Source organism: Danio aesculapii, chromosome 8 (genome assembly GCF_903798145.1).
Source record: "Danio aesculapii chromosome 8, fDanAes4.1, whole genome shotgun sequence".
In the NCBI taxonomy this organism is placed as follows: Eukaryota; Metazoa; Chordata; class Actinopteri; order Cypriniformes; family Danionidae; genus Danio; species Danio aesculapii.
In genome coordinates, this window is record NC_079442.1 from 46,382,480 (window position 1) to 46,405,942 (window position 23,463).

General features: G+C 36.4%; 4 protein-coding genes across 5 annotated transcripts in view; 1 reads left to right on the top strand and 3 right to left on the bottom strand.

Annotated features, from left to right (window-relative positions):
* LOC130233851 (protein SSUH2 homolog) overlaps positions 1-10,636 on the bottom strand; it is a 29,773-nt gene extending 19,137 nt beyond the window's left edge. Inside the window, exons 1-2 of the mRNA XM_056464086.1 lie at positions 10,405-10,636; positions 10,261-10,319 (exon numbers count right to left, since the gene is read on the bottom strand). Of these exons, the coding sequence (XP_056320061.1) occupies positions 10,261-10,319; positions 10,405-10,424 (79 nt within the window). The 5' untranslated portion in view covers positions 10,425-10,636. The remainder of the gene's footprint in view (positions 1-10,260; positions 10,320-10,404) is intronic.
* selenoh (selenoprotein H) lies at positions 5,714-6,537 on the bottom strand. Its single transcript, XM_056464090.1, has one exon. It carries the CDS (start codon positions 6,374-6,376, stop codon positions 5,993-5,995), a length of 384 nt encoding a protein of 127 aa, XP_056320065.1. The 5' UTR covers positions 6,377-6,537; the 3' UTR covers positions 5,714-5,992.
* Positions 6,719-7,510, bottom strand: LOC130233852 (histone H3-like centromeric protein A). The gene has a single exon (XM_056464089.1). It carries the CDS (start codon positions 7,385-7,387, stop codon positions 6,950-6,952), a length of 438 nt encoding a protein of 145 aa, XP_056320064.1. The 5' UTR covers positions 7,388-7,510; the 3' UTR covers positions 6,719-6,949.
* Positions 10,637-15,900: 5,264 nt separating the features above from the next.
* The window catches only part of grip2a (glutamate receptor interacting protein 2a), a 101,777-nt gene continuing 94,214 nt past the window's right edge, over positions 15,901-23,463 (top strand). For both annotated transcript variants that reach the window (XM_056464091.1, XM_056464093.1), the window contains exon 1: positions 15,901-16,247. In XM_056464091.1, coding sequence (XP_056320066.1) covers positions 16,082-16,247 — 166 coding nt within the window. In that variant the 5' untranslated portion in view covers positions 15,901-16,081. The remainder of the gene's footprint in view (positions 16,248-23,463) is intronic.

The window sequence follows — 23,463 nt, forward strand, 5'->3', positions numbered from 1 at the left end:
CAAAGGAAGTTTATGTTTGTTGTAAATAAGGGGGTGTTTATTCTTTTGCACAATGCTGTGAATAAATTAGAATTGCAAAGACCAAATGCTGTAAAATGTGAAACATATATTCAGTGTCTTGTACTCAGATACCTCACTAAATGCAGTGATGTCTAACTTTACTGTAGTTCTCAAATGGCTTTGCAAATCGTATATAGTGCTGTCTTGAGCATTTTCAGGAAGTGTCACCAAAATCTGACTTTGTTGCATTGGAAAAAATAGAGTAAACTGTCATAATGAAAACAAGACAAAGCTATTTAAAGGGCACCTATGGTAAAAAAATCTACTTTTCAAGCTGTTTAGACAGACATGTGTGCATGTATGGTGTATAGACTGTCATATTGGGGTAATATAAGCACACCCAGTGCTTTTTTTTTTCAATTTAACAACATAAAAAACGGTGGACCAATTGGAGCGGTTTTCAAATCGACCGCTACCTGACGTAGGAGAGCGGTCCCCCTGCCCACCAATATTGATTGACAGGCGCGTCATCATATCCTCAGTTTGTTGATTCACGTCCGCCATTTTCAGCGTGAGTCGAAGCGATATCACTAAAGGAACACGCTAGCTCTATTTTTAGATGCAAGGCTCATTGGGCTCAACACAAGATCAATATTCTCCACATTATCGCTCTAATCGGAATTATTGCTTGTATCTTTAGGTAGGTTTGCAAACATGTGTACTTCTCATTGAGTCTACCTTATACTTCAGCCGTTTGCATTTCTCGCGATCCCAGAAGCTCCCTGTGATCTTAACTAGCATCAATTTAGAATTCTAAACATCGGTTTCTATCAGGGTACACTCTAGTCAACGGCTGGGCGCTGCAGACCGCTGCAGAAACCTATGTTTAGAATCCAAAAATGCGTGGCGCGGCGATTCGGGACACTTCATGTTTCTGCCCCGCTACAGAGAATGTCTGGTGTGCCATGTCGCGGCTTCGAGCAGCGCATCCGGTGCCTCAGTCAAAGTTAATTCAGTGTGCGTGGTTATTAGTCTCGGTGTACAAGCTCGGCACTTGAAACTAGCACACAGTTGGCTGTAAAACTGTACAAAGACACATATGATTTTGTACTCTCTGCTTGGTCTGTGTCAGAGTCATACATGTACGACCTTCTCCGTCTGCCTGTCAGACTCTGTAACAAACGCAGAGCGCGTGAGCTCATGGCCCCGCCCCCTTGTTACGTTGGCGGGAAGCCGAAACTAATTTACATGTGAAGCAACACACCCCTAAATCAGCGAACTGTGGACACGCCCCCAACATGACACTTTTAACACATTATAATAAAAAATTCTGAATTGTGTTTTAACCTGAACCTAAACTGGCACACTCAGAAGAACCTTAATATTAATATTAAATCAGAAAAAAGAGGTAAACTATGTGCCCTTTAACCATCCTGTTCATAAACAATGGTGTCAGGACTTTTCATCTTGATGACACTGACACTTTTATTGACATCAATACTTGCTTTTGAGGAAAGAGCTCTCCAATTTGAGCAAGTGACACGCGTTCGCAGGTTATCAACTAGGTTTTGCAGTTTGTACTAATTGTTTTGAGAAATCCATTAACTGTTGTGCAAATGTAAATAGTGTGAGAAATGCACCAAAACCACTGAGAACAACTGTAAATAATTAATATCTTTCATTACACTATATGTTGAAGTAGTTTTGAACCAAGTCGTCTGGCAAATGACTAAATGTAAATGTTTTTAATGTTTGTGAAGCACTTTGAATTCAATTTCATGAATGAAATACAAATAAAGTATTATTATACCGAATAAAAATAGTAATATAGAGTAAACTGAGTAAAATAATGTAATTACGTGGTTTAAGGTTAGGATTAGTTTCAGAGTTAGCACTTAGTCACTCAGTTTTACTTATTTTAGGAAGTACATACTTATCCATGTGGAAATAAACTGCAAAACAGGGTGCTGTATTATTAGTTTATGGCCATAAACGACTACAGAAGAAAGAAAAAAGAAGCTGTAATCTTAAGCATGTGTTACGACCACGATCACAACATCAAATAAGGGAGAACACAAACGGATTGGTCTAGGGCAGGGGTCACCAATCACGGTCCTGGAGGGCCGGTGTTCCTGCAGGGTTTAGCTCCAACTTGCCTCAACACACCTGCCTGATTGTTTCAAGAATACCAAGAAAGACCTTGATTAGCTTGCTCAGGTGTGTTTGATTAGGGTTGGAGCTAAAATCTGCAGGACACCGGCCCTCCAGGAACAAGTTTGGTGACCCTTGGTCTAGGGGGTTTATTAACAGATCAACCAAACGCAAAGTGTGGAGAGAAAACACAATCATCTAAGGCTGAACTCAAAAGGAGCACAACTCCACGTCTGGACGGCCGCTCAAATCGTCCTTACTGAAATGCTGCAGCGTGAGCTTTTAAAATGCCGGCGGTCAATGATCTGCAGGTGCGAAGGAGTCTACTCAATCAAAACACAAATCGCAACAAAACACTAGAGGGCGACAAAGTAACAGAAATAAATAAACACTTGGACATGTAACAGCATGTCAAAAAATACCATATCATATATAAGTATATCAATTTTTCATCGTTTTCTTCTAACTAGCTGTTCTACAATGTACTGTGGTAGCTTGATTTACGCTGTTCTCTAAAGTGAATTATTAATTTAAACTATTTTACAAAGCACTGTGATCCAGAAATGCTGTGAGATATACTACAAATGAAAATGCTATCAAACAAACTCCCATGTTTTTGGGAAAAGTACTGTGGTAGAAAGTATTTTGGACTAATGCCATGTGCAATCACTGTACTAGTGACTGTAGGGCTGCACAATATATTGTTTCAGCATTGATATCGCAACGTGATCATTCGCAATAGTCTCATCACAGGATGTGCAATGTTGAGGTTGTATTTTAATTTATCATTTAGATGCGTTTTGGAGGCCTGTGACTGTATAATGATTTTATGCTACAGTTTGTAACTTTAATAACGTTCATTATTTAATTATTTTTATTACTATTATTCAATTACTGTATCTGAATACTGTTAGACTCGGAAAACAATATAACACTGTTCATTTCAGTTGTGTATTTTTCTTTATTGTATTTATAGATAATTTATTAGATTTTATGCAGACGCACCACTGCAGAATCATCAGAAAATCAATCTAATATGATCAATTATTTCCAAATAGAGATATTCAAGTCATCAGGTGGAATTGTATTCACATTGCAGAATAACAAAATATCGCAATGTTAGATTTCTTTAAATATCGTGCAGCACTACACTGTACCATTGTATTTATTTATTTTGGTAAATACTATACCTATAGTATGTTTATAGATACTTGCAATATGATGCATTTAGTATAAAGTGCTGTATATTTGTGCTTCAGCATTTTTACGTGCAAAACAAATCGCATTTTATATACTTTGCTGCACGTATTGTATGAATATGCAATATTAGACAAATGTAGAGCTAATCATTTTTTGTGTATCAATTCTAGATGTACTCATGTAATGGCCAATGATATTTATCATCTGAAAACAGTTGCAGCCTGTAAGTTTTAACAAGCTTGACAAAACAAACTAATATTAAATAACTGTGTGAAAAACCTTGAATCGTGTAGTGTTTATTAAATAATGTACCGTTTAAGTTGATGAATAATAAACAGGTATAATCCTGTCACTATAAAGGAATTGATGCATGACCAAACTAGCATTTTATCATACACAATGATTCATTTTGATGACAACAGATAAAATAAATAAGCAAGTGAGAACTGTTTGTGAAGGAAATGGCTAATTTAAAGGGATAGTGCAAGAATGAAATACCTATCATCATTTAATCTTTACTTGTTCAGAGCTTCATTATTTTCTTTCTTCTGTTAAACACAAATAAGGTATTTTGAAGGAGCTGAAAACTCGAGGTCTGTTGCTCAAATCCAAGTTTCTAGTTGACAAATCCAGTTTCACAACGCCTGATGTAAATGTTCTAACTCTGGATTTAACCCAGTGTAAGTGGAGCACATGCACATGAGAGAGTCAGTTTAATGATTTCTTGCACAATGCACTTCTGTTGAAGTTTAAGATATCATTATCAGAAATATAATGAATTTCAACACAAGGCTGAAATAAACACAAGATGTAGGGAAAGATTTTAAAGGAATCTTAAAAAAATATATCAATGCAAATCAATCATTTATTTTAATAATGTTGGTAGGTTCACAAACTCAAAAAACCACAATGTAATAATTAATATTTTTAATTTAAAGGTAATTTATGTTGATATTTACAACCCCATACAAGTCACAGTAAATTCAGAAATCACTTCTTTCTTTTTTTATTTGCGTTTTCCATACTGTCCAAACTTCTCCTGATTTGGGGTTGTAGATGTTATTGTTATTTAAAGGCATTAATCATTTTAATTGACAATTTGCAAGCATCTAAATATGCAAGTAATTTGCATAATGTGAACAAATTATTAGCAACAAAAAACACATCTAAAATTTGACTTTTAAGCTGCGGTCACACTTGGCTTTTCCTCCCATAGACTTCCATTCATACGCACGCGAATGCGTCAGATCGGAAACGCAGGGTCATGCGTCGAGTTTCGCAGGTTGCTGCGGTGCAAAGTTCAAGCTTGGTGAATTCTGACCTGCGAAATCGCATCATTTGACTGCATGAGACCAATCGAGGAACAAAACAGGACCCCTCTGGACAGAAATTTAAAACATGGAGCAATCGCTCGCTTTTTTAAATGTCTAATCATCTTGTTTTATCCCGCCCCTTTTTCGCAGCGCCGCACGACAAAATTTCGCACACACAAAGCCCGGTGTGACCGTAGCTTTAGTTTGTGATAAAGGATTAAAAAAACCATTCCACAACTACTTTTTATATTGAAAATACAACATTTTTTGTGTGTGTTTTTTCACCAAATCAGTGACGTCATTTATGAATTTGGCAATTAAAGTGTTAAAATCCTGTAATTTTCTAAACTATTAAGTAGTTTTGATCAGGAGTGAAGTTGATTAATAGACTTTTGCAAAAAAAAAATATATTAATCTGATGCATTTTTACAGCGGTTAAATTCAGTGGATGTTTTCATCCCGAACACAACAAAAGGGTTGTAAACTTGAACAGAGTGTATTGTCGAGTTTTCGAAATGCGTGTCAAAATAAGATCAAAAATCATTCTGCTAGCTGAAAAACAGAATAAATTATGGCCAAATTAAGACTCAAAATCACCCCAGAGTGGATGAAAACATCCCCAACAGTGTGTAATTCCCATTTCCTCATTTACTGCCACCTGGTGGAATAAAATAAAACAACAACAACAACAAAAAGAATTGTCTTTATCATGTAAACTTGACAAATTACATTACAATGCAATTACATGCTTCATAAAATTTAGTGGGTCTTAGGTTAAATGAAACCACTGAAGTGGTAAAACTATGATTTTACTATGACATGTTTACTATGATTTTACTATCGACACCCTGTTCTATGATTAACGCATGTACTGATTTTCTTTTGTTTTCCAGAAATATTTGCTTTATTTGGGCCATTTAAATGGTTAAAACTGAATGAGACGAACATAGAAAAGAGACATGTAAATGCAATCTAACACCAATTATGTGATATCAGAACCCAACAGCTGGTTTACACACAGCTTAACAGAACAAACTAGCCAAAGTCAGTTTTTTTTCAGAAATACTTGGTTTATTTGTGCCATTCAAACAGTTAAAAGGTGAATGACACAGATACTAACGTAGAAAACAGACATGTAAATGTGATATAACACTAATCACATGACAGCAGAACTGAACAATGGTTTAACAGAAGAAACGAGGCAAAGTCAGCATTCCAGTCCAGAACAGCAGAGCCGGTCATCAGTAAACAGACGGGGAGATTTTCCCATTAGTCCATTCACATCATAAATGCATCCAGTGTCCAGGAGCACAGAAAACAGTCAGTCTTTACTCTTTCTCCAGCGCTTGTTTCAGGGCGGTCACCACTTCAGCGGGCTCAGGGAACTTGAGTTTGCGTGGAGGACCCTTTTTAATACCGGACCACAAAACATCCTCTTTTTCTCCGTCCATCAGCGTGATTTCAAAGCTGTTTCTCCTGGGTTTTTGAGGGTTTATCAGCACTTTGAGGTCAGGGTGCGAATCTGCAAGTGCCTCCCGCACGAGGTCCGCATTGCGCCCGTAAACCCGTCAGCTCTTACAATGCTCGATAACCACCCTCAGTCCTGTTTCTTCATCCTTAATCTCAAGCTTTTCTTTCTTTTCATCAACAAGCTTATCTCTTTCGTCTGAATCTGCCTTTCGCTTACGAGCTGATTTGCCTCGAGTCGCCATTGCAGCAGCAACAACAACACCACGTGAGAAGTTTTTCGCGGGGATTCCTAGAAGGGATACAGCTGCGGTCGGAAGTTAGCGTGATTTGTCAAATTAGTTACACATTGTCAACTCTCACAGTAATTTAAAACAGCAATAACACCGTGTATTCTTTACTAATTTACTTATTAATTGTATTTTATAAAAGCCTACCCCTCACAGTAACGTCAATGTAAAATGTTACTTATTGTACAGCGTCACAAAAATGACGCGAATATCCGCAGCTGTATCCCAGCTATACTTTGTTATTATTTACTACAATTTATCGGTTTATTATTTAAAAAACAAAAAGGAAGACAATGCTTGCAGTTTCACCACACAGAATAAAATGTTTTATATTACAATTATAGAAAAAAAATGTTAAAAGTGTCCCAGCACACTTTAATTTCATACAAACATCTGGTTTATTTGGCTGAACATGTATAACTATCGTAACATTTGATTTGAGGCCTGTAATAATAAAAGCTTAGAATATATCTTGTGTCCTTACATCAGCATGACTGAAGGAGATTGATTGAAACCGGACATGCGGTTTTACATGTGTTCAACGCCTCTGATTCTCCGGGCGAGTTGTATGTCACGTGGAAACAACGTCACTCTCTTGGCGTGGATGGCACAGAGGTTGGCATCAGAAAACAGACGAACCATGAAGGCTTCTGCAGCCTCCTGTAGAGCCATTAAAGCATATCCTTGCCACATCATGTGCTCTCGGCTGAACGTCTGACACACCTCCCGCACTAGTCGTGAAAACGGAGCCTTGCGCAGCAGAAGACCGGTAGACTTCTGATACTTGCGTATCTCCATGAGAGCTCGTGTGCCAGGGCGAAATCTGTGTTTCTTGCGCGGGGATGATCCGGATGGTCCGCTGTGGCGGCGGGTTCTTGACGCTGCCGGCGGTGGTAGTGACGCAGGGGGAGATCTGTGTCTAGGCGTCGATAGCTTTCGCTTGTGTGCCGATGTTTTGTGACGCATGGCCACCAAATGTCAGATCAGATGTTATAGATGTTGTCGTTTTTGAGTATCCCGCCGTTCAAATTTTCAAACAGCGCTCTCTTCTTCCTTTTCCTATGAGTTTTATTGGTGGTTGACATACAACTTCTAGGTGCATTACCGCCACCTGCTGGTTAGGAGTGTGGGCCATGATCGCACGTAGTCTATCTTAATAAAAAAACCTTCCTACACAACTTCAAATTAAATTAATTAATTCAATAAATTCACTAATTTTCCTTCGGCTTTGTCCCTTTATTCATTAGGGGTCACCACAGCGGAATGAACCGCCAACTTATCTAGCATATGCTTTACACAGTGGATGCCCGTACTGGGAAACATCCACTCATTCACACACACACACACACACACACACACACACACACACACACACACACACACACACACACACACACCATGGCCAATTAAGTTTATTCAATTCACCTATAGTGGACTCGAACCAGTGACCTTTTTGCTGTGAGGCAACAGTGTTAACCACTGAGCCACCGTCATCGTGTGACCTTAGGTGATTGTTAGTTTCTTAATTTAATAACTCTTCAAAAGTATTTTTGTTTTGTAATATACACTCCGAAATAAAAGGTACAAAGATGTCACTGTGGTGGTATCGTCATATGCCTAATGGAAGCTGGTTAAACAGATTAATACTGATTTAATCAAATAAATTCCTTGGTTTATAACCTCTCATGATTTTAAGGCCTCGGTTTATGGGACTACAGTAGATCATTATTAAAGACATTACTCTGGGATACAGTTTTCTAAACTTTTCACCTGTAATAAAACATTTTAATATAATGTAAATAGTTAGTAACAGAGTCTGCACTTAATTAATTTATGGAAAATTAAACAATGGATTAACCAAATTACATATAAAAAATGCATTTTAACAATTTCTGCATCATAACTGATTTAGCAAGTATTTGAATCCAAGTAAAACTGTAATCTTAAAATTTAATACCTGGGTAAATATCACGCATATTATTTTTAAAGTGCCTCTTAGATTTTAGTGAAAAGGGGAAATCAAGGATATTTGCATCTTTTCTTATGAACTTTTTCCTTTTCATCAAATATATATATATATATATATATATATATATATATATATATATATATATATATATATATATATATATACACACACACACACACACACTCACCGGCCACTTTATTAGGTACAACTGTTCGCTAATGCAAATTTCTAATCAGCCAATCACATGGCAGCAACTCAATGCATTTATACATGTAGATATGGTCAAGGCGATCTGCTGCAGTTCAAACCGAGCATCAGAATGGGGAGGAAAGGGGATTTAAGTGACTTTGAACGTGGCATGGTTGATGGTGCTAGATGGGCTTGTCTGAGTATTTCAGAAACTGCTGATCTACTGGGATTTTCACGCACAACCATCTCTGGGGTTTACAGAGAATGGTCTGAAAAAGAGGAAATATCCAGTGAGCGGCAGTTCTGTGGGCGCAAATGCTTTGTTGATGCCAGAAGACAGAGGAGAATGGCCAGACTGTTTCCAGCTGATAGAAAGGCAACAGTAACTCAAATAACCACTCGTTACAACCAAGATATACAGAAGAGCATCTCTGAACAACACGTCCAACCTTGAGGCAGATCGGCTACAGCAGCAGAAGACCACACCGGGTACCACTCCTGTCAGCTAAGAACAGGAAATTAATTCACACAGGCTCACCAAAATTGGACAATAGAACACTGGAAAAACATTGCCTGGTCTAATAAGTCTCGATTTCTGTTGCAACATTCAGATGGTAGGGTCAGAATTTGGTGTCAACAACATGAAACCATGGATCCATCCTGCCTTGTATTAACAGTTCAGGCTGGTGGTGGTGTAATGGTGTGGGGGATATTTTCTTGCCACTCTTTGGGCCCATTAGTACCAACTGAGCATCGTGTCAATGCCACAGCCTACCTGAGTAGTGCTGTTGGTCATGTCCATCCCTTTATGACCACAGTGTACCCATCTTCTGATGGCTACTTCCAGCAGGATACGTCATGTCATAAAGCGCGAATCATCTCGGACTGGTTTCTTGAACATGACATTGAGTTCACTGTACTCAAATGGCCTCCTCAATCACCAGTTCTCAATCCAATAGAGCACCTTTGGGATGTGGTGGAATGGGAGATTCGTATCATAGATGTGCAGCCGACAAATCTGCAGCAACTACATGATGCTATCAGAATGTCTGAGGAATATTTCCAGTACATTGTTGAATCTATGCCACGAAAGATTAAGGCAGTTTTGAAGGAAAAAAGCGGATCCAACACAGCACTAGTAAGGTGTACCTAATAAAGTGGCCGGTGAGTATATAAATATATATTTTGGAATGTATATATGGATGGAAGCTGAATGTGGGTAAAAAGCAATCTCTTATATGACCATGATAGCAGTCCTGGACATGACAAGTCATTCAAATAGTTATAAAAGTTATAGGTATCCTTTCAATACCTATAACTTAGGGTACAAATAAATATCTTGGAAATGTCCATATATTATAAAAATAGTATAGTATATATAGAGTAAAAAATGAACACTCTGGGTAAACCGAATATAATATTTTTCCACCTCACAAGTTAAAACTGAATTGGAATCAGAAATCACTGCAGAAAAACCACTGTTTTTCTTCTCAAAAGAGCGCATAGCATACTTTTAGGACAAAGTAAAATACCGAATCATTGACATAGTAGGCCTGCTACTCAGTATATAGTACAATATAATGTCCTAAATGTATATGTGGCTCTTTTGAAAAGAGAAAATTTGGAACAGCAATGAAGTGTTGAAATCTGACAAACTGCGTAATTCTCAGCAAACTCCTACCTGCTGCTGGTGGTAATCCATAAACCTGGTTAATGGCACCGTAATTCGCCCCATAGTCACTACAGAGAAGGTTAGATATAGTCAGTTATGCGCATTATATAACACCATCACTTTATTAACAATAAGGAAGATCTAAAATCATACCTGACGATCGGTCTCTCCATTTTGGGAAGCGAAGTGAGAGTTCCTGTTTGCTCAACAGCTGGCCCTTGCTTTACTCATCATGTGATCGTCTTAGTTTGCAAATGATTGCGGTTATAAAGACGTAATTGGTCAACAATATGCCATTGCTCATTCTGCACAGTCGTTCATTGTATAAGGGAAGTTGCTGCATGGTAAATTTAACGTGCTTTCGGTTTAGCTCAGTGTGTGTGTGTGTGTGTGTGTGTGACTGTGTGGACGTCAAATCACAGCATTTAAAGCAAAATGCTGACGGGAATGAAGGAGGAAGAAAACCTAATTTGTATTTTCAAACTATAATTTATTTATTTATTTATTTATTTTGTAACGCTTCATATTCGCGAATCTTTTTGTTTTGGCAGTTCTCATTTCTTGCATTATTATCATTGTTATTATGTCCGCTTAGGGGCGCCGTAGTTACACTCGGAAACTCGTAGTTACACGGAAAATACATGAACTCTCACACAAAATAAACTCCTGCAGATTGGAGGCGAAAATGAGAAATCAGAGGGGAAAAATGAGGTTTACAGTATGTTGGGAGTTGCTGCTTTTTACAAATCCAGGTCACTTTATTTTGATGGTCCGTTTGTTGAACTTAAGTTACATTGCATCTACATGCCAACTAACTCTCACTAGAATATAAGTAGACTGGTAGGGTTAGGGTTAGGGTTAGTGTAAGTTGAAATGTGCTTGCAAAGTTTCTTATAGTCAGTTAAATGTTTGTTGAATATCTGTATAAACCATAGGCGGAGGGTGAGCAAACTCCAGGGTAAGGCTAATATATGCACTGCACTTTAATGCATTTAAAAAGATTTGCGACCGACCAAGAAGAGGTTTTAACAAAAGCACCACCTATCAACAAGCACATTAAATTATTTTATTAAACTAACCCTCTGATCTACACAACCGGTCAAAAGTTAAGGCTCAGTTTATTTATTTTTTTATTATTATTAATTTTATTAAAAAAATCTAATTTAAATTATTCTGTTCATCAAGATGGCATTTATTTAAAAAAAATGTTAAATACTTATTTATTAAATATTTATTTATTGCTTACTGTATGCAGTTTCAAATGAAATTATTACTCCTTGTTGCTTTTATTAATATTACCAATAATAATAATAATAATAAATAATAATATTAGAGAGGACGCAGCCTTCACTATTCTTCCACTATTCTTATGTCGCCTCTGGACACGCCGGCCCTGAGAATACGAAATCATTCTCTTTTTTAAGGCCAATTGAAACCCGAACTTGTAATTCAGCAATTAGTATTTGACCTTTAAAATGTAAAACTTCAAACGATTGCCTAAACAAGATTACTACACTAAAGGCTTGACTACGTTACAATGAAACTACCAATTTCATTTAATGCTGTAAACAAATTAAGCCAGTGTAATATATTATTATACCCCACTCGTAATACTCATGTGTCATTTTATTACTTATGTCCTTGACCAGCAAATCAGAATAGTCTGCTGTCCAGCACTTTTGGTTTGGTTTTCAGAGCAGCTGCTAACTCAATTTACAAACTTACAATAGCTAAAGTGTTGTGTTAATCATCAACATTAAATTACATTCATATTACGCCTTACACCCGTTACATGTTTTCAATGCATTTTTTTCCTTTGCTGCTATCTCCGTGGTCTCTGGCCAGGGGGAGGTTAAGCCATCCCCAGCCTTACACACGCTCCGCCTATGGTATCAACAGAAATTAAGCAGACAGTCTACTAATGGACCATCAAAATAAAGTGTTACCCAAATCCATGGAAGGTAGTGGCGAGTGAGGACATTCATTTCAGTTTCTCAGAGACGGTGTTTTTTTGTGGACAAAACCCCAAAATTTTAATATAATAAACCCACATCTGTTAGACCCTCACCCACATATAATTTGTGTACCTATATCCAGAATTTAAACTTGAACAGAAAAAGTCAAACGTTGCAACCTGACCCCAAGCAGAGGGACGATTGCTACATTCATTAACATGTAATGATAATAAAAAACTAAAACATCAGGTTGGATTTTATTTAAATTTTTTTAGGTATAAACAGATTAGATTTAAATAGGATAAATTGTTAAATGTGTTAAATTGGCCATAGACTATTAAAAGAACAAGCAACAACCAATTATCAGGCCTAAAAAACTGTAAACAGTACAACAATAGCTAAGTAGAAAATGATTAATGAAATAGCATGATTGTAAAAGTCAGCTGAAAGGTCTGTTGGAGTCAAAACGACATCTATCGAGGAATTGTATCAACAACGTCTGTCTAGGCAAATAGCATTCTAAGGGATCTAAACAAATCAGTGCGGTTTCATGATAGTTTTTATCCTGTCATTATAAGACATTTGAATAATACCGTATCTTAAAAACTATTGAATAGCTAGTATGTGATAATAAATTAATAAATAGTTAAATTAGCATAAAATGTTATTATTATTACTATTATAACAAACTGTGCAATAGTTATTTGAGTATTCATTCATTCCCTTCTGTGATTAATAAAATGATTGGGTTATATTTTAAATAACTACATGTTTATATATTCATGAAATTATAAAAGCTTATTTATTATGTTAGGTTTTATAGTGTTTGATGTTTTTATGTTCTATTTGGGTCTGATGCAACATAATTTCGTTCTGCAGTACAATTATTGTGATGTTTTGAGTGACAAAAATAAAGGAAACTGAAGCTGAACTGAAACAAAAAAAATGTTATGCAAGCCATTGTTTACTGATCATTTTTAATTGTAGATGTATAGTTGCATCTGGCCTAACTTACAAAATACTAACTAGATAGATAGATAGATAGATAGATAGATAGATAGATAGATAGATAGATAGATAGATAGATAGATAGATAGATAGATAGATAGATAGATAGATAGATAGATAGATAGATAGATAGATGCATAGATGCATAGATGCATAGATGGATGCATAGATAGATGGATGCATAGATATATTTATCTTTTGCTTTAAACCACCAAAAATACCTTTCTCATTATTATAAGGATATATTATTATAATTTTAAAACCTTCAAAACCGTTTTTGCTATACCATTCCTATAAGGTATGTGTATGGTTTTTTATTTACATTTTTTAGGACAACAGTATCTCCAGCAGAAAGTATATCCAAAGATGCCTTTTTAAATTGTAAAGTAATCCGTGTTTTTGGAATGAGTCAATGATTCATTTGAATTATAAATGAATTATAAATTCTTTCCAAATAGTGCTATTCAATCATTTGATTAAATTGTAGATACAGTATATCGCTATATATATCGCTGAAAAATAAAATATCGCAATGGCAGACCTTTCCAATATCGTGCAGCCCTGCAACAACACTAATCTTAAGTCTTTTGAGGGACCACTTGATTGTTTTTATGTTCAATCTACTTACATTTGTGAAAAACTTAATTCCTTTATGTTGTCCTAACACAAATCAATTGTGTGGAACCCTGTATTTTTTACAGTGTTGATCTTTACTCCAGGAGATGCATTTATACTATTATTGGGCTGGATGATACACTTAAAAAAATGACTTTTTTGCTGCTGTGTGTGAAAGTGCTGGAGAATCTCATACCGGCACGTCCTGCTCATCAGCTCCTTCATTGCTCCACCATTATCTAGAGTGGCTTCAATATAATAGAAACAAGTTAACCAATAATAAAAACAAATAAACCAATATAAAACAAACAAAAGCTATAGCAATTTAGGTATATACAATACAAAGAAATTCAACCCTTATAAAGCCATTTTGAACTTTCATTTTACAAATCAGATTTTTTAAAATATTTTCTAAAAACAAAAACCAACAGAGGAGTTTTGACATATTATTTATAAAGTATTGGGAGGCAATGATATTAATCGAATCAGAGCATTTTTGGGTGAGCAAAACCATCAGAAAGTACCTTTTAATTCCTTTCTGTCTTCATTTATGATTTAATTAATCTGTTTGTAAAAAAAGAGATTTGATTAATATCCTTGTATCCAAATACTTTATAAATAATATTTATTTTAAATTAATAAAATCATAATAAACAATAATAATAAATAAATAAAATATTGTTTTTTAGAAAATATCTAAGATCTTTTTTCATATAGGCCTTTGTAAAATTAAAGTTCAAAATGGCTTAAAATGGTTTAATTCGTTTATATTATACTGTATATTCCTCAATTGTTATAGCTTTTGTTTGTTTTCATATTGGTTTATTTAATGTTTTTATTATATCCGATATTTGTATATCTTTAAATGATTTAAAGGGCACCTATGGTGAAAAATCTACTTTTCAAGCTGTTTGGACATACATATGTGCAGGTATAGTGTATAGACCGTCAAATTTAGCAACATAAAAACGGTGGACCAATTGGAGCGGTTTTCAGACCGACCGCAACTTTACGTAGGAGTGCGGTCCCCCCGCCCACCGAATTGATTGACAGCTGTGTGTATTAACATGTCCTGGTAGTCACGTGTATATTCATATCAACAAGACCAGACGTGAGCAAAGCAACCGGGAATAAAAGGCCTGTTCACCCTGTCTATAAGGTCTATAAGCACGTGACTGTGCGTGAAGAAACAGTTATCAGTAGCCATATCTGTATATTACCACTGCATGATCGCCTTATCGCTGACTTTCACCCGCTGTCCACTCGCATTCCTCTAGCTCAGCTCTATGTTATTGCTGCTACACAAGTCATTCAGGTCCGGCCAGTCTGAACACTCTCCAAATCCAGTAGTTTTTGTATCTAGTTTACTGTTGATTTTCTTTCTGAATCCTAAGAAACTTGGTTCTCCTTCAGCTGCATATGGCACTTTACGTTTGCCCAGATCCAGAAGCAGTGAGCCTCGGCTTAGCCTTTGTACCGTTGGGTCATCGTTGTTTATTATAATGGAAGTCAATAGGGCAAAAATAGCCACAGACATAACAAAAGGGTAGACAATTTGGCCAAAATATTTTGTTGATTTTTATTTCTTACATTTTCAAAGCATTTTCCCAAATCATGTGTCAAAATAAGATTTGTCACCAAAAATAATTACATTTGCTGAAGCATAGAGAAAGTTGTGGCCAAATTAAGACTCAATACTAGTGCTTGGGCTTCATTTGGAGTCTGTCGGTAGCTGTGACTGCCTGTCTGATTTTTGTCAAATGGCTGATGTGTAACATTTGATAGAGAATTATGAGGCAGCCACCTCTATGCAGGAATAACCCTGCATGTCTGCCCTAAATACTACTATATTTTAATATGGATGTACCAAGGTATTTAAACATCCCAAACAAAACCTTGTAGTTGTTTCTCTCCTGTGGTTCAGGCAGTCTGTGTCTCAGTAGCAGGCCGCTTCAGTCCATCTGTCTCATCTGTAGGCAGCCAACAAACACACTCGCACCCCATCGGTGTTTCCAGCCCTGCCCACTATATTTATCTGGATCCGTTATTAAGTCATACCCAGATTTTCATGACATGTCTTTGCAGAGAGTGAAATGAGATCCGTCGTGTTTCTGCAAAAAGCCTCAAATCTCAGTAAGCCACAGCATGTCACGCAGGGATTGAACTGAAAACTGCTCCAGGATGGAAAAAAGAGGAAGAAACCCAAGGCATTTCTGGTAGTTTTGTGTTTGAGAAGTAGGACAAGAAGAAGTATGTGGCGTGTTAGTTGTTCGGTCAATCCTAAACTGCTCCCCGATGGGGTCTCCTCAACGCGAGGGGCTGTGAAGAAAGCACTGGCCGGAGGGGTCAAAGGGAAACGGAGGATGTTTTCATTTTCTTTGCGATGTCGGATTGGAGTCATTAGAGGAAGAGTTAAAGGTAAGATGTGTTGATGATGTTTTGGGTGAACGGTGATGTTTACTTCTGAAGATGCTTTTATGCTAATATTGTGGTGGGCGATACGCTCCAAAAAATGCTGCATGCTTGTTTAAACTACTTATTTAAAATGACTTGAAACTAGGGCGGCACAATATATCGTTTCAGCATCGATATGGCAATGTATGCATCCACAATAGTCATATATGCAATGTTAAGTTTGGATTATATATGTGCAAAAGTCACAGTTCAGAACACAATATTTGTGGAGTCACTGCAGATTTTAATCACAACAGAGTGAAATCTTGTAGTTTGCATGTTTTTAAGGTCTGAGAGAGATTAAAATATTCAGGCACAAGACCTTTAGCCAATTGGAAGTTTAATAAATCATAATTTCATGGCATTATTTTTACAATAAAGACTTTGCAGTGTAATTTTTACATTTTTATACATACAAAACCTCAAAGGATGCACTGCTTATTTTACTTTTGTCTTTGCTTTATCGTATTTATCTATGCTTGTATTTTGTTTATTACACTTTATGCATCATTCACTTCCCTACAGAATCATCCCAATCAATCTAAATGATCACATTTGATAACACTTTAGCAATTACTATTAAATAATTGCTTATTAGCATGCATGTTATTGAGATAATGACTGTTTATTACTAAATATAAAACTAAATATTCTGCATGATCTCATTCTACATCCTTAACTCAATATCTAAAGTACCTTAATATCTAATAAGGAGCAAATTAGGAGTTATTTGTTGAAGCAAAAGTCATATTTAATGGTTTGCTAATAGCGAGAAGTGAACATTAAAATAAAGTGTGACTATAAACTCTTTCCAAATCATTTGCTGGAATTGTATATATACAGTATATTGCTAAATATATCGCAGGAAAATAAAATATCGCAATGGCAGATCTTTCCAATATCGTGCAGCCCTGCAACAACACTAATCTTAAGCTTTTTGAGGGACCACTTGATTGTTTTTATGTTCAATCCATAACTCAATTCCTTTATGTTGTCCTAACACAAATCAATTGTGTGGAACCCTGTATTTTTTAGTGTTGATCTTTACTCCAGAAGATGCATTTATACTATTATTGGGATGTGCGATGCACTTGAAATATGACTTTTGCTGCTTGTTCAAACTACTTATTTAAAATGAGCTGAAACAACACAATGCTTTTTGGGGGACTACTTGATTATTTTATGTTCACTCCACTCAAATTCGTAAAAAACTTAATTCCTTTATGTTGTCCTAACCCAAATTGATTGTGTGGAACCCAGCATTTGTCACAGTGTTTATGTTTACTTCAGAAGATGCATTTAGGCTTATTATACACTCAAATAAATAGTTTTTTTGCTGTTTGTTCAAACTACTTATTTAAAATGAGCTGAAACAACGCAATTCTTGATGGGTTTTTTTTTGGGGGGGGGCAACTTAATAGTTTTATGTTCAATCTACTTTTTTATGTTAAAAAAACTTAGTTTAACTTAACTAATTTGTGTTGGGACAACATGAAGGAATGAAAAAAAATCTCACATTATGCTAGGGCTGCACAATAAATCTTTTAAGCATCGATATCGCAATGTATCCATCCACAATAGTCACATCGCAGGATTAGATTATTTATTAAAGATTTTATTATTTTAATGATGACCATGTTATTTTATGTTTAATTGTTCCATTTCCGTAGCTGAATACTGTTAGACACTCCACAAAGCCATAAAGCACTCTTTATCTTACTTTTATCTTTACCTGCAAAACAGCGTCCAGCCACATGATGGCTGTGCAGTTTCAAGATTACTCTGTAGTCCTCCTTTTACAAGCTTTTGTGCCCTTATTATTATATTCTACTTACTCTCTTTATTACATATATATTTACCACAATATATTCCAAAAGGATTTTTTTTTAATTATTTCATAACTCACAAGCAAAATCTTCTATATAATTTTGCTTTCTGTATTTCTTCTAAATAAATTCATCTTGGTTTGATTTAGCATTATGTAATACATGTTTTGTGACCATCTACTCTGTGAACACTATGATTCTAATATAATTACTCAACATTCATTCATTTTCCTTTGGCTTAGTCCCTTTATTTATCAGGGCCAACTTATCCAGCATATGTTTTACGCAGTGGATGCCCTTTCAGCTGCAACCCAGTACTGGGAAATCCCCCATACACACTCACATTCACACACATACACTACGTCCAATTTAGTTTTTTCAATTCACCTAGCGCATGTGTTTGGACTGTGGGGGAAAGCGGAACACCCAGAGGAAACCAACACGGGAGAAGATGCAAACTCCACACAGAAATGCCAATTGGCCCAACCGGGACTCGAACCAGCGACCTTCTTGCTGTGAGGTGACAGTGCTAAACACTGTGCCACCGTGCTTCCAGATTTATTTTAAAAGCTTTTGCTGTAAATTTGCAATAATGTCCAGGTTTTAGGTCCTGCTCAATTGTGGCACGTTGAGTTGTGTCGTCTGTTGGCGGGTAAGATCTTTATTTCAGTGTTGGAATGTGTTGATTGGTGTGGACAGGTGTTCATCGTTTCTCAGACAAATGCAACTGTCATAGGAACAGTCCACTAATATCCTCAGCTGCTCACTTTACTTAGACTTTTGTTGATTTTTGCATGTAAAATGGATTGTACATTCTGTTGTGTTAATTTGACGCATAATGTAGTTAAATGTAGCTCTTAACAAGACAAAAGATGAGAATATAATTTGATTCTTAAAGGGATAGTTCACCCCAAAATCATCTGTCATCATTTAAGCACTCTTTACTTTCTTCTGTTGAACACAAAGAAGATATTTTGAAGAAACGTGTAACCATTGACTTTCATAGTATTTGTTTTTCCTACTATGAAAGTCAATGGTTACAGGCTTTCAACATTTTTAAAAATATCTTCTTTTATGTTTAACAGAAGAAGAAAAAAAGGTTTGGAAACCTTTGAGGGCAAGAAAATAGTGAGTAGATTTTAATTTTATGTTGAACTCTGCCTTTAACTGTATAACTATTTTGTGACTTCATGAAATATTGATTATATGTCAGATAAAATTTTTTTTGCATATTTGCTGTTGTGCACTGTATTTGTCAAGTAATTATGAGACTAATTCTTTATACAAATTAGCAGTCATTACAAAATTATCTCCCATCTGAATGCAGTCAATTGTTCCATATAGCCACATAACAAGCTATAAAATTCCATCTTTTTTGTAGCAAGATTGTATTTGTGCACAATATACTGACACTGAGAAGAATCTGTTGAATTAACTTAATATTTTTATTTTATGTGCACACAAAAATGTTCTCATATTGTGATAATATTCCAATTTAACAACTGAAGATCTGATTTGAGGGTGTTTTTGGTACTTTTCTGGACTTTAAGCCCTGCAGACTGAGATTTCAACCACAGTTTTGTCATCTGAGACAAATTTGGGAAATCCTAAAAGATTTCTGAAATCTGAGGCTAAAATCTGTGATCTTTGATTGTTGGTTTGCAACCAGACAGCTGCTTAGAGAAGTTTATTTATAAACTAATTTCGAGAGGATCACGTAATTATGGCTGAACACTGCTGTTTCTGCATCAACTATGTATGATCCACCAATCAGACGATTCCTAACCCACTATAAAGAGCCAGGTTTTCTCACTACAGTCATCTACAATTTGAAGAATCCCCCCTTCCACCCCTACTCCTCCACCTTTCCCTTCATAGGGCGGCACGGTGGCCCAGTGGTTAGCACTGTTGCTTCACAGCAAGAACATCACCGGCTCTAGTCCTTTAACAGGCCAGCTGTTGTTTCTGTGCGAAGTTACCCCGTGTTTTTCCCGTGCTTGCGTGGGTTTCCCCCGGGTTCTCCGGTTTCCTCCCACATTCCAAAAACATGCACTACAAATCAATTGATCAATCTAAATTTAGTACTACAGTCAAACTCTCATCCAGCAGCAAATCTTTTCATAGCAATCATTTTAGTCATCAGCTCTCTTATCAAAAAGGGAGAGTTGTCGAGGTCTACCTGAGCTCAAAGCTCCCCTCTCGCCCGGCAAACGAGAGGGAGCCCAGGGCTCAAGGACCTTTTGAGCTCAGGGATCACTCCCGGGACAGCATGCCAAACTTGCTTATAATCAATCATCAGCTTAAGTGTGAACTCTTAAAACATCCATTGCGATCAGATTTTTACCACAATGAAGTTTTGATAGTGTCAGAAGATTTCAGACACTTTCCTGCAGTGTGATGACAGCTGCGACGAGCGTCAATCCAAGAACTTTTAGGAGTGCAGAATCTGCGCCGAATCTATGCTACAATTTAAATGACCGCGGGGAAATGTCCAAACAGTTTTTGTTTTTTTTCTTCCTGGTTTTATTATTGAGATGTGCTGTGTGCAAAATTGCCGTTACAGATTTTGGTTATGTTTGCTCTGAGGAATCCTTTCAGAATGCAGAATAGCGAAAGTGTCATAGATGAATGACGTCAAACTCCATGAGTTTTCTTCCGCATTTGGTGCATCTTCATTGTCATTCAGTCTGATATTATGACAGCTGAGATCTTACAGTGTGACATGGGAGTCATGTTCGTGCAGTCTGACATGCTACAATCATTAAGGATTATAAAAAATGTGCACAGTGTGAGCCGGCATTTAGACGGGAGCTTTGTCTATGGAGGATGAGGGGGCTCTCAGATTCGTGTTCTGAAGATGAACAAAGGTCTCTCGGGGGTTTGAAAAAAAGGGTGAGCAATTAATAACAGAATTTTCAATTTTGGCTAAAATAATTCTTTAAGTTCTTATATCACTAATCAAAACACATTTACAGTCGGAAAATTTACAAAATATATTTATGGGATGATTTTTTTTACTTAATATTCTACTGCTTATTGGCATAAAATCTATATTTTTGACCTATACCATGTATAAGCAGGGTTCATACGGTCATGAAAAACCTGGAAAAGTTTTGAAAAGTCATGGAAAACAAATATCTGTATACTTGAATATAGGTTAGTTGTCTTGACTTCTATTATGTCCTTGGCCAATCACATAGTCTCACATTATTAATGCGATGCATTATATGAATCAATTTTACCTAGATATAAATATAACTTTGAAACGAAATAGATTGCAGCGTGTTTTACGATATTCTGTAATAAATTTGAACATGCATTGTTTTTCTTTCACCACACATATGTAGACATTGCATGAAACATTAGGTCATGAAAATTTTCTTGAAAGTCATGAAATTTTAGTAGTAAAAATGTGTTTGAACCCTGTATAAGGCTATTGCTAAAATAGACATTCAACATAAAGCTGGTGTTGTGGTCCAGGGTAACATTTATGTGATCATTAATACAATACAACATTTAATAAAAATATAATCATGTTTCATTTTATTTATTATTATTATTTAATTTTTTTAGGAGTTTTTAACCTTTGGTTGCAAAATAGGCTTATTTTGAAACGTAGCCCTATATACAGTTGAAGTCAGAATTATTAGCCTCCCTTTGATTCTTTTTATTTGATTTCTTTAAATTCAAATTTTATTTGAATTTCCCAAATGATGTTTAACAGAGCAAGGAATCATGTTCACAGTATGTCTGATAATATTTTTTTTCTTCTGGAGAAAGTCTTATTTATTTTATTTCGGCTAGAATAAAAGCGTTTTTAAATTTTTTAAACACCATTTTAAACACCATTTTCATTATACAATAACTTGCCTAATTACCTTAACCTGCCTAGTTAACCTAATTAACCTAGTTAAGCCTTTAAATGTCACTTTAAGTGGTATAGAAGTGTCTTGAAAAATATCTAGTCAAATATTATTTACTGTCATCATGGCAAAGATATAATAAATCCGTTATTAGAAATGAGTTATTAAAACTATTATGTGTAAAAATGGCGATGCAGTGGCACAGTAGGTAGTGCTGTCGCCTCACAGCAAGAAGGTCGCTGGTCTAGCCTCGGCTGGGTCAGTTGCTGTTTCTGTGTGGAGTTTGCATGTTCTCCCTGCATTCGCGTGGGTTTCCTCCGGGTGCTCCGGTTTCCCCCACAGTCCAAAGACATGCGGTATAGGTGAATTGGGTAGGCTAAATTGTCTGTAGTGTAGGAGTGTGAGTGAGTGTGTATGGGTGTTTCCCAGAGATGGGTTGCGGCTGGAAGGGCATCCGCTGCGTAAAACATGCTGGATAAGTTCATTCCACTGTGGCGACCCCAGATTAATAAAGGGACTAAGCCGAAAAGAAAATGAATGAATGAATGTTTAGAAATGTGTTGAAAAAAATCTTCTCTCTGTTAAACAGAAATTAGGGGACAAAATAAACAGGGGGCTAATAATTTCTGGAGATCGTGAATTATGTATAGCCAGAGGAACGTATGGCTGCATTTCGTCTTTAAAACAAACACTACAATATGTGGACGGTATGTCATTGTTCTTTTTTATGCTTACTTGCTGATCGCTTACCTCCATTTGGATGGCTTTCCCGCTGTTACCAGTTTGTCAAGTTAGCTTGCAATGTACATCGGTAAACTTGAGACACAGAGAGGAGCAAACCACAACAACGGGGTTCGAGTCCGGAGAGAGCTAAAAAAATAAAACACAAGTAAATAACAGGGTTTCCTTTCTTTCTCTGGACTGCTTTTTTAAACTGTTGGTTTGGTTTGGGGAAGTGGGTGGATGCTGGTCAATCAGTGCTTTTGAAAACACTATTGGTTGGGTTTAGGGAAGGAGGGTGGGTCAGTCAGTCAAACAGTCAGTTGACAGCAACCTCTGGTAGATTTACGTGAGAACAGCAGGCACAAATGTCACTTGCGAGAGAAATTTGAGATCTCAAAAAGCATACACAGCGGCCTCTGGTGCTTCGCGAAAGCAAAAAAAAAAAAAAACGCAGCTCCTGGGATGTACATGGTGCTCGCCAGAAATGCATTTAGGGGTACATTTTCAGAATGAGCCTGGGTTGTTTAATGTATAGGTCAGGTGGTAGGAAATCATTTAAAGGGCACCTATGGTAAAAAATCAGACATATGTGCATGTATAGTGTATAGACCGTCACATTAGGGTGATTTAAGCACACCCAGTGCTTTTTTTTCGAATTTAACAACATAAAAAACTGTGGACCAATTGGAGCGGTTTTCAAACCGAACGCAACTTTATGTAGGAGAGCGGTCACCCCGCCCACCAATATTGATTGACAGGCGCGTCATC

Coding starts and splice junctions, on each gene's coding strand:
- LOC130233852 (XM_056464089.1), bottom strand. CDS start 7,387: ATGCGTCACAAAACATCGGCACACAAGCGAAAGCTATCGACGCCTAGA.